General features: G+C 40.0%; 2 protein-coding genes across 4 annotated transcripts in view; one reads left to right on the forward strand and one right to left on the reverse strand.

Moving 5' to 3' along the window:
* enox1 (ecto-NOX disulfide-thiol exchanger 1) overlaps positions 1–6,970 on the reverse strand; it is a 72,349-nt gene extending 65,379 nt beyond the window's left edge. For all 3 annotated transcript variants that reach the window (XM_066641299.1, XM_066641300.1, XM_066641298.1), the window contains exon 1: positions 6,862–6,970. The gene's annotated coding sequence lies outside the window, so the exon portion shown is untranslated. The remainder of the gene's footprint in view (positions 1–6,861) is intronic.
* Positions 6,971–9,070: 2,100 nt separating this feature from the next.
* On the forward strand, positions 9,071–14,243 carry lacc1 (laccase (multicopper oxidoreductase) domain containing 1). Its single transcript, XM_066686727.1, has 5 exons — positions 9,071–10,081; positions 11,759–11,937; positions 12,174–12,339; positions 12,815–13,040; positions 13,338–14,243. The coding sequence occupies exons 1-5, from the start codon at positions 9,541–9,543 to the stop codon at positions 13,525–13,527; spliced, it is 1,302 nt and encodes a 433-aa protein (XP_066542824.1). The 5' UTR covers positions 9,071–9,540; the 3' UTR covers positions 13,528–14,243.
* Positions 14,244–15,349: the final 1,106 nt, after the last annotated feature.

Here is a 15,349-nt window from a genome sequence, read left to right on the forward strand (position 1 = left end):
GCCTGAGGCTCCAAGGACAGCTTGGCCCTGCGTCACACGGGAGACAGGGTCTTCCTCCGAAACCAGCCAGTGCTCTTCTCTCAGAATGACCCCTAATTAAAACACACAGCAATTGCTAAGGGAACAGGAGGGGCTCATCTGCAGTAATCCAGCTCCTCATGCTCATCACTGCTGAGGCTCTGCACCTGCACACCAGCACGATTTCATGGAGCATAAAAAAACACCAGGACATCGCAGGGACATGGTATAAACAATGCACATAAATAAGCAAAGAAACCTTCTTTGGAACAGCCCCAAAAGCAGAAGGAAACCACCCCTTCCCTTTGTTTATAATACATAGGAAGGTTAGGACTACTCAGCTCACATGTACACGGAGAGTTTGATTCCTTTAGTGCATTAACCTGGCCTCACTGTCAGGATTCTGCAAGTTGCATTCTGATTGGCTCCATGCGTCCTTCCACACGCCATGCCAAAAACTGCAGCTTTGTTATTGGTCCTTGTGCATGTCAGTCAAATTCCTTTTCCCTGCAGTAGTAGGTGGTTCTTGGCAAAAGGTACCAGACTCTCCCTAGAGGGTCTGGCAATGTGAGACTCTGTTTTGACTTAACCATTTTCTCTTTCCAATAATCCAGAGGGGGGCCTGGAGTCATTTATTTACATACACTATACACACCTGCACACCGGAAAGACATTTGATGGCCTTCTCCCTCGAGAACATTAATGTGGCCAGCTACTGCTTTTCAATGTTTAACACCGGAGGCAATCACCACTTCAAGCTTTCCCAAAGTTATTGGAAGGAGTTTCATTATTCTAGAGAAAACAGGTCCACTGCTCCAAAGCTTGGGGGCTTTATACTTTATATCTAGTCTACACTTGACAATAAGTATGGTGATTTAAGCTCATGTGCAGCTGCTTCAGTGTGTTACAAGTGTTGTGAGAGCAATTGAGCATCTCTGTTCACAATGAATGAAGAAAAGTGCCAGAATTCAACATTATAAGAGGTGTCCACAAAATTCCGGGCATAGGGTGAAGCATTCCAGGCCTAAATATATGAGGTGTACAACTATGCCTTAACAGTGGTTACTGTGTAGTGTCAGCATTCATGAATGTAGCATATTGTCATTTTTAATATAATGTAACAGGTTTCATAAAATGACAAAAGAGTGGGGAAATGTTTGAATATTTAATTATAAGTCTATGTTACACAACATTTACTTACACGCCTAATGATTTCATTACAGAGTATCAGGGTCTATATTGTGTGCTGTAATATTGTATTCCTGACGTATTGTCCACCCCTAATCTTTTGTGTTTACAGCACAATATCTGTTCGTTTTGCATATGAAAAGGTCTATTATCTATTTCTATCTATCTATGAAAATTAAAGCAGAATGCATTTGTTTTTTCAGTATCGAGAGAAAACTATTGCAGACACATTTAAAGGTGAGAAAAAAGAACAAAATGTGAATAACTTGTAACAATTCTACATTTGTATGTGATAACAGCGATAAACTCAGTCGAAAATAGATTCACTGACACAGCATTGTAAACACCATAAGTGGAGCCATATTAAATTTATAGATGTGTGGAGTCTGTGAAATGTCCTTGCAGCCAAGCAACGGACCAGACCCGACCAGAGTGGCATAGGAAATAACAGCTTCAGCCACGCTATTATGGTGCAGTAGTGACTGCAGGTGAGGTAGTGGTGTATCATCAGCGTACTGAAAAAACTCTCCTTTTCTGTCTGTTGGGATTTCATATTGTGAGATAATTTAAAAACACCAGCTGCCCTTTAAATGATGACAGAGGCTCATGTTTGGACCAATTTAAATGCTCCAAAATGAGTTGGAATAAATACCTTCTGCATTAATCTCCATAAAAAATGAATTTTGTTGTTGTCTTTCTGTAAATCTAGCCATTTGGGAGATACAAGGTTTTGTTCTAACTGCCACAACATGCCTGTGTAAGCGTATGTGTTAATCTCTTTCAGTCATAAGCTGAATCAGGAAGACTGAAGGCCAGCTCTTATCTCCAGCACTACGGTTTATCCCTCTAATTCTGAGACCCTCACACAACACACCTCTCAAGACAAATGAAAACATAATTGAGGTCATGTGGTGCTTTTTGGTGGTGTTTGAAAGAAAAACCCAACCAGTAATGCAAGGGACTTGTTAACTGACATAAGAAAGGTGAGAAATCTCCCCATTTGAACAGATATATTTGTTCTATAATAAACTGTCCTCAAGGGAGAGGGAATTTAAAGAGCGCATTAAGTGCTACCCATGGCTAATTAACTTCAGCACTTAAAATGTGTAATTGCAATAAAAATCTATGTGAGCTGAAGGGAAATTCAGCCAATTCAAACCTTGTAAATATGTACATCACTTCATTTCAATATAGTGTATAAAGGTTATTTTGTATTCTATAGCTTCAAAAGAAGTATAGTCTTCTGTGGCCCACATGGCCAATGTACACCCCTCACCAAACCTTGGTTTATCTCTCTTCATCACACACTAAACCCGCCACCTCTATTCCAGCTACCGGGAAGCAGCAAATTGCATTTCCTGCTTGCTTTTCCACGGATGGCCATATAAATTAAATTAACCTGATGTGATGCCGAGGAGCGTTTGTGGAAGACACCATGGCCTCCTGTAAAATACAGTCTATAGCTGCACAGATGCCACCATAATAAAAAAAATAATAATAATACCCCCCACCCCCTACCCCCCACATCAAAGGGCACTTTCGTATCTGCGGTTGTGGAAGCAATAAGAAAGCATGGCCCCTGAGGACAAAGAGCAGCTGTGACAAAAGCCTTTGTAATGTGGCACAATGGGTGATGCTGGCCTCATCTATGATGATCAGCCTTGATGAATGGAGGAGCACACACCCTAGGCTGACTCTATCTGATGCAGTGAAACTAATGATGCCAGCCTCTGCTAACCAGAGGAGACAGCTTGTGGTGGCGGCCAGTGGTGAAGGGGGGAAATCATGCCACAGCAAATACCATCAAATACCATCACCTTCCCTGTGTCCTATATTGTCCAGAGCCAAAGCCAGCCATCCACATGACCTCACATTTTTATCCACATGCAGCAAGAAACGACAGCGAAAGCAACCCCTTTGTATTTTAGCCTTCAACAACAGACCTTCCGAGAAAATGCAAACCATGTGATGCAACACAATGCTCCCACAGCAGTGTAATTTTTCTCCAGCTGATATTTACTCAAGCACTTTAGTTACTCTCCCATGCAGGGCCAGTGGAAAATGTTAATGAAAATGCAGGCATAAAAAAAAAAAGGAAAAGGAAAAGCCAGCCATGTATCTGCAGAGCTGTAAGTGAGCCTAATTGGACACCCTTTGGATCGATGGAAAACACAGCTGGGTTTTTCAAAAAGACAAGGCCAGCAGGAAGACCTTCCAGTCTCTGAGCTGAATTAACATTTTTTAATAAAAAAAAAAAAATACAGAACAAGGCAAATACATTGCACTACATTAAAAATGCCACCACAATTACTGACATTAATTTAATTTCAGCGAGACTAGACGCCATCTGTGAGGTTTCACTCTTGTAGCATAACTACATTCATAAACACTATGATCAGAGGAATATTTGCCAAGAAGTGTATAGTTTTGTCAGTAAAATGCTGGCATGTGTCCTTTTACTTCTGCTAAAACACAAACATATCAACCATTCGGCTACAACACAACTTTAAGAACGCCCCACAATGTTCTTCGTTTATTCGTATCGGTATACAATTATCACTGAGATAATAGATAATGAGAAATTATATTATATTCTATATAAATATATATTCTATATAAATTCTATTATATAATAATAGAAATGATAGATAGAGAGATCACTGAAATGAGTTAACACAAACACCATTCCCAAACATTTGGAACATTTACTAAAAAATGAAAAATGGAAAAAAGAAAAAGAAACTAATTTGTTAAATCGCTGGAAATTTTATTCAACAAATTGATGTACAAAGACAACATTTTGCAGGGATTTCAGTGACAAACATAACAGTAAAATAAAAACAAAAAACAATAAAATGTGATGCCTGCAGCACACTCAATTTTGAACACATGCAAAAATAAGATCGAAAGGTTAAAGAAATATCACTATTCTGACAGGTTCCACTGGTAACAGGTGAGGTCATCAAGACTGAAAACGAGCATCCACCGAAGTCTTAGACTTAGCAAGCAGGAAAAGGTCATGTTTCACCACTTTGTGCCACTCTTCGTGAGAGAATTATCAGTCAGTTCAAATTTCTCCGTGGAAGGACGCAAAGGATTTAGGTATTTCAGCATCTACGGTTCATAATATCATGAAAAGATTCAGTGAAGCAGGGCAAATCTCACTGTGTAAAGGCCAGAATCCTCTGCTGAATGTGAGAGACCACTGGGCCCTCAGGCATTATTGTTTGAGAAACCATAATAGTACTTGTGGACACAGCCATGTGGACGTGTGTGTACGTTATATCACTGTCCGTAAACACAGTCCACCACTGCATCAAGAAGTGCAACATGAAACTATATTATGCAAAAAGGAAGCCATAAATTAATATTGAGCAGAGACATGGATGAGCTCTCTGGGCCTGAAGCCATCTGAGATGGATTGAAAGAGAGTGGGAATGTGTTCTGTTTTCAGATAAGTCCACGTTTCAACTTGGGAAAAAAAAGGACATTGGATTCTACATGTATTTTGGCATCTACTTTGTGTTAGTGCAGTACAGCACAATGGGATCGGAAAAATACAGAAAATGTACATATTTTAAGATATTCTATAGTTTTCTATTTTGACAGAACAGGTTTAGACGCATGAGGCAATATTTTACTGGGTTCTAAGGGTTTTACAAATCACAAATTAGAACTAAAAGTAGGATTTTATTGTTGCCATTGTTTTTGTTGAACTATTTCCAAACCTCTTTATGAGAACACCCATTACTTTTTCTAGTTCTAATACCTGAGAGCTTCCAGGACTTGCCTGGCTCAGTTCATCCTTTATTAATTCAAATCAAAAGAGCTGTTGCTGGAATTGAGGAAAATCAGTGTGAAAACACTCAGAGAGAAGATGAAACCTGGAACTTGAATTTTAATGTTAAATACATATAAATGGTTTTAAACACTCTGCATAAGTCTCTAAGGATTTTGCACAGTATGGTATATGTTATACACATAGGTCTGTATTAATTGTTGCTATCTAAATAACACCTTCCAATTTCATTTTTGTACATCATTTGAACACATCAGCTACTCTCTGACTACATGAACACCTTTCATGAGACATGGACCAACAGAATTGCTCCAACAATAAAATTACTATACACTGTTCAGATTTAAATATCTGTTTTCCCTCTCCTGTTCATTCACTTGTTCTGTATTTGTACGTGTGAGAGTCTGTGGAGACACTGTAAACCCATCTGAGGGAGTGTGTTTTGGTCCTGTAGCCTAGCAGACCTAGCAGAACACAGAACCCTCTCCATGGTGCTGAAGTGTCTCCCAGGTGACCGTGTCATGAAGGCCATCAGCCAATCAGAGGCGCTCAGTTTAATCACTAGGCTTCATTAGAGCTGCTGTTACTTTTTAATGGCTCATTAAAAAACTCTATGGTCTTTAAAGCTGATGATGCACCTTACAAGATCAAAGAGAGCCACAGATCACAGTCCAGTGTCAGGACTGGGGGGTTAATGATAGTGACTGCTACCACTGTTCCTTATAGAGACAACTTACAGGTCAATTTTCATGGATGAATGTATAACATCTTATACTTCTATTTTTTTTTTTATAATCATTGAATTATAGTCTGAGAATTCGAAATTCACTAAAGCATTCTTATGATTAGACTGGTATTCAAACGTGTGCACCAGTTCCACATGAATGGCATATCATTATGGTCAGGTAAAAATCCTCATAGCATCACACAATAGCTAACTTTCAGCATAAGCTCATGTGAAGAGTCTGAACTCAATGGGACCATGATGACTGGCCTGTGGTAGTACCATCAAGTGTACAGCTTCAGTACCCGTTAGTGAACATTACTCTACCATATTCTAGTTCGGTTGAAAATTTTTAAATTGCATTGATTTCATACATCAGTTTCAACTCCAGGTTTTATATATATTCCTTCTGTTTAAAAGAGTCAAAAATCAAAATATTCAACTCAGAATGTAGAGTACCTTTAATGTACCCTCCGGATTTTGAGACCATTGCTGTAACATATACTTAGGCGTACATTTACACAATCTGTACAGGACCCTTTTCTGACCATTTAAAAACACAGCTGATATTTACACATTATATCAAAAGACATGGTATTTTTTTGTTTTGTTTGTTTGTTTTTAAACAGCAGCGATATAATTAAACATATTAACTGCTCTGTTACTTTTGACCAGAATAGTCCCGCTGTGATGTTTTTCATTCAGTGGAAACGAGCAAGTCCATTCAAAGCAGCACTTTTACACAAAAGCCTATAGAACCAGCAGCACTGGGTTTAGGACTTCACCGCCACTGCACATGTTCCAGCACCAACACCTCCTCAACATTTCACTAAATAACACTAACGATATTCAACACGTTGAAAATAACGTTACCCTCCACCAATGTATTACACCGTCCGAGCCTATGAAGGGTTCATTCCCGCTAAAATCGACCACCATGTCAGCTTTAACTTTAAGGGTCCGGTTAATGAAGAGACAGCTCCAGTCCCTGTCCTCGAGCTCCGCACACGCGCCGTGCAGGCTTCGGCAACACCGCGCGGAAGTCTCCTGTCAGTGGCGGCGACGTCGTGCGTGAGGCAAACCCCGCGTGGTTCAGCGCACGTTAAATGGAAAAAGAAGCTCGAGCTCTTACCGTCCTCGTGCAGCTCCTGTTCGCGGAGTCGCGCGCTGCGGAGCGGAGATGCGAGCGGCTGATGTGGAGCTCCGCCGCTGCGCCACACATCACCCAGCCTTCAGCCTGGTGGGGGCGCGCGTGCATTGCAGCGGGGACGCGCACCCGGCGGCGGGAGCGCGCACAGAACTGAGAGGGCACGTTCGGGTGTTTCTTCCCGTTCAAGATTGGCTAACAGATCTGAACTCTCAGTAAATTCACCGAGACACGACGAGCTCATTAAGACCACCTTAAACAAGCCACTCAGTTACACACGTTTACTAATTTACTCATGTTTACTAATCATGTCTGTCTCTGTATGCAGATATATACATTTTGACCCTTACGTTTTTAACTGACTGTAGTTTCTAAATGACATTTTAGAAATTTCCTGGTGAAATATTTTCAAGATTTAAAAACAAAATAATGGTGACATTTAGACAGAAACACAGGTAGATAGATAGTTAGAAAGATAAAAAGTTAGAAAGACAGATGGATAGATAGAAAGTTAGAAAGATATATCGATAGACAGATAGATAGCATTAGCATAATATGTGTGTAAAGTTCTATCCATGCAATATTCATTAGAAAATTATAAATATGTTCCTTTGTGTCTCTTTCATTTTCTCTTTCTACCTGAGCCTACAATAATGTATATAATTTAAGTTTTATTGATTTAAAAAGTGCTATTAAAGCTAATGTATTCATGTAGAACACTCATGTGAAGCCTATTTTGCCCTAATCCCTGTGGAGCCTGTAATAGCCTGTGAGTATGAACATATTCAGAGTCATAATGTGACGTCATTAGTCCTTACAAAATGGTGTACATTTTTGGGTGTTAAACACCATCATAAATATGTCAGAGGCTGTTTAACATGACGGTCTGGATACACTATATTATTCATGAGTCTCCATTGACAATCTGTAGATGTTCGTAAAACAAAACAAGATTTCTTGTCCTTTTACTCCCCCTGTTGGTCACACTAAAATATATTATTATTATTAATAATAATAATAATACTATTAACACTGGAATACCATGCATATGATCCAGGTGTAATGCATGTGGTTATATGTCATTAAAATATCAGATCTGAACTTTTGAACTACAGTCTACAGTAGACTGCTGTGTTGTGCCGGTGTTACTGTTCAGGGCTGTATAAATGTTTAATATGGACAATACAAATGTCTTGTATGTGTCTAATATTTGTTTCTGGTAAATTACGTTGTTTCATTGTGAATGTTAACCTTCCCTGGGGACTGTATTACCATTGCATGAAAATGCATTTTAGGATCTAATTGACAAACAGACGAATGAACCTCTCCCAGTAACTGACCTGGACACTATGAAGTTAAAACAATAGTGCAACTAATCCAGAGTCAAATTACATTATGCAGAGGTAAACCTGACTGAAGCACAGTTATATCTGATTCATTTAGTGTATTTACATTTCTTTCTGTAAAAGCCACACACTATATCACTGATGGATGAATTCTAAATCTCACAGCTATAGCAAACAAATAGTAGAATTATTTCATCCAAATACTGCATTATGCCAGCACTGAGAACTGAGAGCAGAGTTCACACAACTGGTCTTACAGAGTGTGACTGTCAGCTAACAGTGGATTTTCCTATGGGGAACATCATCATGCTTGTATGTCTTTTTAACCATGGTGTTTCCTCATACTCAGGAAAACAAAGACCATAAAATATGTACAAACAACCAACTGTGGTTGCTTTACACAACATAAAGAAATGTCATGGGTGATTTAAAAAAGTATGTTAAAAATGTTTGTATGCAAAAACTAAACAGTGCATATAGTTCCCTTTTCATCCTTCTGTAACCAGTTTATTTTGTGATCCAGCACTGTTCATTTTATTGATTAAATACATAAACATCACTGATTACTGCTGGTATGCTTATATAATACCACCCCATTAACAAAATCAGCAGGAACAATTTTAAATGAGGCCAGAAAATAAGATTAATTCGAGTTTCCGAGGCCTGCTGATTAAGGTTTAAACGCCTGAAAACTGCAACTTCTATAAAGGCAGAATGAGACGTGTTTTCAGCGAAATAGGGCTTTACATTGGCCTAAACGTTACGTATTTGAGATACAGACGCTGCAACCTAGGTAGTGCACTACAAAGGGAGGACGGAGCCGTTTGGTATTTAACCCTGAAGAAAACGGCAACACCGCCTTAACCAAAGGAAACCTCACAGCAGAGAAACATTACTGTGAGGAACCGAGGATAAAACAAGCGTGAAACGACATGAATGATTCACTTCTTTAAGAAGTTACACAGTGTTCGCGCTGGCTCTTCATGTTCTGTTTTTTTTCCTGAGAGGAGTTTCCAATGAGGGCGGTTCGTGTCGCCGGAAGACCGTGTGCGTTGCTGTGTGTGTGTGTTTTCGCATGAAGCGCGGTTATACGAGTTCCTCTTCTGTGCGGCTTAAATAGAAGGTGTGAAAAGTGTTTAAACAGCCACAGAGGACTCAAGTCCCGCTCAGAAGAAGAGGAACAAACCTGCAGACACCAGAATGGACGACCTGCTGCTTTAGCCTGGTCTGCAAACACAGGGCTTCAGTCGTGGCGTTAGAGCGAGTCTGTGAGGAAGAATACCTCGGTTTGTAAAAGTGTACTTTAAGGTGTGTTTTAATGGCGGAGGTGATTCTGGTGGATCTCCTTCACTCAGACTGCTCTCAGTACACTGTGTGTATTGAGCAGCGAGTAAACAAGCTAAAAGAAGTGATGTTAGATGTTAAAGAGCCGGTGGAGGTGTATATCCTCATCCAGCAACCCTCCCACTCCTCTGGGCAGGATGAGAGTCTCTCCAAAGCGGCTCTTTTGGATCAGTTAGTCCCTCTGAATCGCAGGGTCCATGTCCTGGTGAACCGAAGCTGGGCGGCTGCCCTGGACTCGTTCAAACAGGACGCCGACAGACTGGGGCTTTCAAACGTCCTTGTCCTGACCTCCCGCCGCGGACAAGTCGCTCTCCAGCGCTGTGTGGAACTCCTCTTCACCGCCGTCTACACCTTCCTTTACCGCCCCGTGTTTGAGGAGCTCCGCTGTCCGCTAAGTGATCTTGCGCTCACCTGTTCTCAGCTCACAGACATCAGTGACGAGATCACCGCGTTTCTACAGCGCCTCCCAGCGCTCAAAGGAGAAATCACAATCCTCAGGTCTCCAGTTGTCTCAGGTAAATTTATTGTGAATCACTAATAAATTCCAGATTATTTTATACATAAGTATTTGGTGCAGCAGGTAGTGTCGCAGTCACACAGCTCTAGGGACCTGGAGGTTGTGGGTTCGATTCACACTTTGGGTGACTGTCTGTGAGGAGTTGGGTGTGTTCTCCCGGTGTCCGTGTGGGTTTCCTCTGGGTGCTCCGGTTTCCTCCCACGGTCCAAAAAAACACCTTGGCAACTCAAGTGTCCATAAGTGTGAATGTGTGAGTGTGTGTTGCCCTGTGAAGGACTGGTGCCCCCTCCAGGGTGTATTCCTGCCTTGCATCCAGTGATTACGGGTAGGCTCTGGACCCACCGCGACCCTGAACTGGATAAACGCTTACAGATAATGAATGACTAAACTTCAACATGCAGAATTAAGTAATGTGTAGTATTTCACATCTTTTTTTATTAATACGTTTAGGTAAAAATGATGTCCAAACTTATGATAAACTATATGTCTGAACATTTATTGGCACTCCATATAATTATCCTCAGCCATTTTAGATTAATCCAACTATGGACACGCTGCATGCACAGCTTGCGCAATCTCTATAGAAACCCTGATATGTAATGGAACAGCAACTGCTGACACAGGCATTCAGATGTACAAACATAGCTTTTGTAATCTCCACAGAAAAGCAAAGCAATAGAATGGGGTGCTATGGAGTAGCTAAACATGAACTCTGTAGTATAAAGCTCTCAGGCACTGGGCTTTGGAGCAGTGGAACTGTTCTCTGGAAATATGACACTTAATTTAGTTCTATCCTCGGGATGATTTGGAGCGGTATGTGTGATCCAAAACACACAGCAATATTTCATTAGCTAGTGTACAGCCTTAATAGACAAGTAAGGGGTGGAGAGACAAACCTGATACCCTTGAAAAACTGGAGAGACCTGTGGCCAAAATTTTGGTCTCATAGTCTTTATTCAAATTTGCTGTGCAATCTTAGAAAGTCATATACAGTTATAAAAAGCAGGGTAATATTTCCGAACATTAATTTTGCTTTAAAAGTAACTGCATTTTTAAACGATGCCTGAACTTCAGATAGAAAAGGAACCTTTAATATGCACAGAAGGTTAGCTATATCAATCAATCAATCAGTCAATCAAATTTTATTTATATAGCGCTTTTCACAACAGATGTGATGCAGCTCTTCAGGAAAGGCCCGATTACATCCCCCCTTCATCTATCACCATTTACAGATTTATAAGCTAAAACGAGTATTTTGTAGTCAATGCAAAATTTTATGGGTAGCCAGTGTAGGGACGAGAGAACTGGGGTTATATGATAAACTTCTAGATCTAGTGAGCCCCCTGGCTGCTGCATTTTGAACTAATTGATGCATGTGTATTGCTATACATAATTATACATACGTGCAGTGCACAATAGTCTTCTCATCAAACTTTTCCAGAGGTACTGTGAGGAGGGCATAAAATAGATACACTTCCTATACAATGATTTGCATACAGTTAATATAAATATATATCATATATGTGTTAGTTTTTAAAAGATTGTGAATCAGCCCTAATATGTTAGTAGCTTTCTTTTTTACTACTGAGAAATGTGATCTATTTATCTGCCTGGGATTCCCGGAGTACTTCTAATGTGATTTTGACTTTATCTCTGTTTTCCTCCCCTTCCAAAGATTGCTTTTCACATGGATTCACAACAAGAAATGGAGGGATCTCCTGCATCACCACCTTGAGCTCTCTGAATCTGTTCAGTAGTTCACGGCGCAGAGACTCCAGGGCTGTTGTAGCTGAAAACCTTAGACGGCTTGGACTGCAGGCTGGCTTTGAGCCTCACCAGTTTAACCTCGTTAAGGTAGAGCTAAAGCCACAGTAAAAGTCTTAACTTTGAATAACAAATCAGTTGGGCATGGGGAACTCTGCAGCCTGTTTCGGTTCACACTACTGCAATGTATTTTACATGTAAAAATCGCTTAGTAATTGGTTTTAAATATCAAACCTGACTATTTGGACTTGTGCTTTGGTTTTTGTCGTGAGCATGACAGCAGGATTTTTCATTACTAAGTCTCATGTCCTGTTTTTGTGTGTTAGGTCAACCATGCCAGTGATGTGTGGGTAATGAGCAAGCCTGCACCCGAGAGCTACGACGGGATTGTGACCAATCAGCCAGGCGTTGTCATAGCAGCACCAGGAGCTGACTGCATGCCGCTGCTCTTCACTGATCCTGTGGCAAAGGTCATTGGAGCAGCACATGCAGGTGACCTGGCTCCCCTCACTGTTCAATTTCTCTCCTACCTCTACTTTCATATCTGTATTTTTTTAATGAGCAACAGTGTCCTTCAGTGCGTGCGATAAGTTCCACATTTATTGCCTCAAGAGAAATCACCCTGAACAAATAGTATCTAGGTTATTAGCACACACTTGAAGATATTTTTTCGCCTTAATTTCTGTTCTCTTTATGGCAGCTTAACTGGATGCAGGGTAAAACATTTACTAATAAGTTCCATCACTATTGTCCATATCCTGTGAATACTGTAATGATGATAAGCAGTGCTTTTTATTGTTGCTGCCCAAACACACACACACACACACACACACACACAGCAGAATCACAGTTTAAATCACAATCTTCTGTTTTAATTTCTTCAACAAGAATTAGACTTAATTTATTACATTTCTTTTACTAAAAATGCTGAAACTCAAATATGATGCTTTGTTTGGCTTCCTTACAGGCTGGAAGGGTACCCTCATGGGAATTGCCATGGCAACAGTAAATGCCATGGTGCTGGAGTTTGGCAGCAAGCTTGTTAACATAGTGGCTGTGATTGGCCCTTCCGTTGGACCCTGCTGTTTCACTATGGAACCAGACTCAGCTAGAAAGTTCCAGACCATTCATCCGGACTGCGTCAGAAACATGGACTCACCAAGGCCTTATGTGGATATTAGGCTTGCTACCAGGTAAAAAAACAAAACAACAAAAAGAGCTGTAAAGCTCTGCACTGCTTTTCCTGTCCTCAGGAGACCTATGATATTGATTTTAACGAAAGGCTGTTTCTAATATAACCCATGCAATTTCCTAAAGCCATTTAGACGATTGTAGAACTATTTTACATATTTAAAGATGATTGATGAGGTGTAGAAAATGTCAATGCCACAATTTAAACAGAAAAAGACAACGAACAGAAGCCTTCGTCACCATTTGTATGCAAAATTATAGAAACACATTACACTCCTCACTCAATGTCATGTGTTTAGGATCCTCCTGGAGAGAGGTGGGCTTCTTCCAGAGCACATCCAGGACAACACTGTGACTGAAAGACCCAACATCACTCTTTGTACCTCCTGCCACCCTGAGTCCTTTTTCTCCCATGTTAGAGATGGTGTCAACTTTGGTACTCAGGTTGGCTTCGTATGGATTAAAGAACCTCATGAACTTAATCATTAGAACACCACATGAATAGACCTTTAGCTGATAAATTAATAAGCACTTAACTAAAATTGTTCAAAATGACTTTTTTTGCAATAATTTGCAAATAGAAGAGAAATAAAAGCTAAAACTTTAAAATATTTTGGTTCGTAGGGAGCACTATTTTGGATGTTTGTTAAATCAGCCATTTTTAATCCTAAAGTGTATATACAGTACATTAAATGTTCATATAGTAAATCTTTGGTTATTTTATTTTTCTATTGTTTGATTTTTAATTGCTGCCTAAAATCTGTAACTAGGGCTTTAAAGAATCATTGGAAGTGCAGCATTAGTTCAACTTATGTCTTGCTTGACCTAGAAACAGAGTTCCCTTTGAAAACTAAAAACACTGCTGATGCAGCTCTTCAGGAAAGGCCTGATTACATCCCCCCTTCGTCTATCACTCAACAACTGCACAACAGCCCCACTTCATTCATCTAAACAAAGTGCAGACAGGCTAAGCATTACTCATGTCCACTTAATGACTTTTGCTCAAAGACAAATGGGACTTGAGCTTCTCGTTTCTGTGATAGACAGCCTGTCCTTACCTTCACTCGTGCTCAGCTTACTGACATCACGGTCAACCACATCTTCAAAGCATGCTGCTAGCCATGAGTTTACTTCTTAGGGAAAGTCATGGTATTAAGTTTGTTTCAAAGAGATGTATTATATGCTGTTCCTCTTCACATTTCTGAATTCTTGTCTTGGATTTGTCTTTGAATATATATATATATATATGAATTAAAAGAATTTAATTTAAATATATATATATATATATATATATATATATATATATATATATATATATATATATATATATATATATTTAAATTAAATTCTTTTAATTCATCCTTGCATTTCTGTATCTCCTGTTATTGTAAGTTGAATGCATTTATTTTCCTCTCAATCTTTGCAGTGGGAGTTTGGTAAGATTTGGGAAAATTTTAAAGCAGTTGGGTGAGGTTTAAAGATCTCTTTAACAAGGCTTGAATTTGCCTTCCATGTTTCAGAGGTCATTGCGAGGGAAGAGTAATTGAAGCATTTAGACTCTTGCTTTTGATGGTTCCTTTGCATTGTTGTTGTTCATGTCATTTAATCATATGTCATGCTAATAATAGATTAGCCGTATTGTGTGAACCATTCAATGCTGCGGTTTAAGCAAAGTGTCTTGTGGTTTTATTGAATGAATGTATAACGTCTTAAGAAATAGCAAGCAGCACTTCAAGCACCTACATGGGACATGGGGTATGATGTGTGCATTCTCAGAGGAGGAAGGCTGGATAACTGAAATATTGACTGAGGGGAATTCAAATGTAATCGGAAAACATGCTTTACTAGCTGACTGTGTTCACCTCTTGTACCTGGCTGGAAGGGTACCCTCATGGGGACTGGTAGTGATGAAGGCTGTAGGAACTGTGATTGGGCCTCCTGTTGGACTCTGCTCATTCACTCTGCAACAGGACTCAACCAGTGTTCCAGTCCTTTGGAAACACAGAGGGGTCACAGAGGAGTGGGTGGGGGAAGAAATGTTGATCTTTGAATCCCTGAATGACCTTCGCTGTTCTCTTGAGGCCTATGATATTGATTTCCTCTGAGAGGTTATTTGTTCCTACAGGCTGTCCTATTTCCTGTTCACTGTGGACAGGCCATACACAATGATAGAGGGCTTCTAGCTAAATGAAGGGATTTGGTAGACGCTCTCCCCACAGAATACCCAAGGTCCTGGGGTGTCCTTTAAATTGTCCCCATGCCATTTATTTTTGGTATTTTAATATTAGGATGTTCTCTTATTGAACAGTGC

This window comes from Hoplias malabaricus, chromosome 12, assembly GCF_029633855.1.
Source record: "Hoplias malabaricus isolate fHopMal1 chromosome 12, fHopMal1.hap1, whole genome shotgun sequence".
In the NCBI taxonomy this organism is placed as follows: Eukaryota; Metazoa; Chordata; class Actinopteri; order Characiformes; family Erythrinidae; genus Hoplias; species Hoplias malabaricus.

Bases quoted from the DNA above. Each gene is read 5' to 3' on its own strand.
- lacc1 (XM_066686727.1), top strand. From the start codon at position 9,541: ATGGCGGAGGTGATTCTGGTGGATCTCCTTCACTCAGACTGCTCTCAG. The intron at 11,938-12,173 runs GTAGAGCTAAAG...TTTGTGTGTTAG, and splicing joins ACCAGTTTAACCTCGTTAAG to GTCAACCATGCCAGTGATGT. The intron at 12,340-12,814 runs GTGACCTGGCTC...GCTTCCTTACAG, and splicing joins CATTGGAGCAGCACATGCAG to GCTGGAAGGGTACCCTCATG.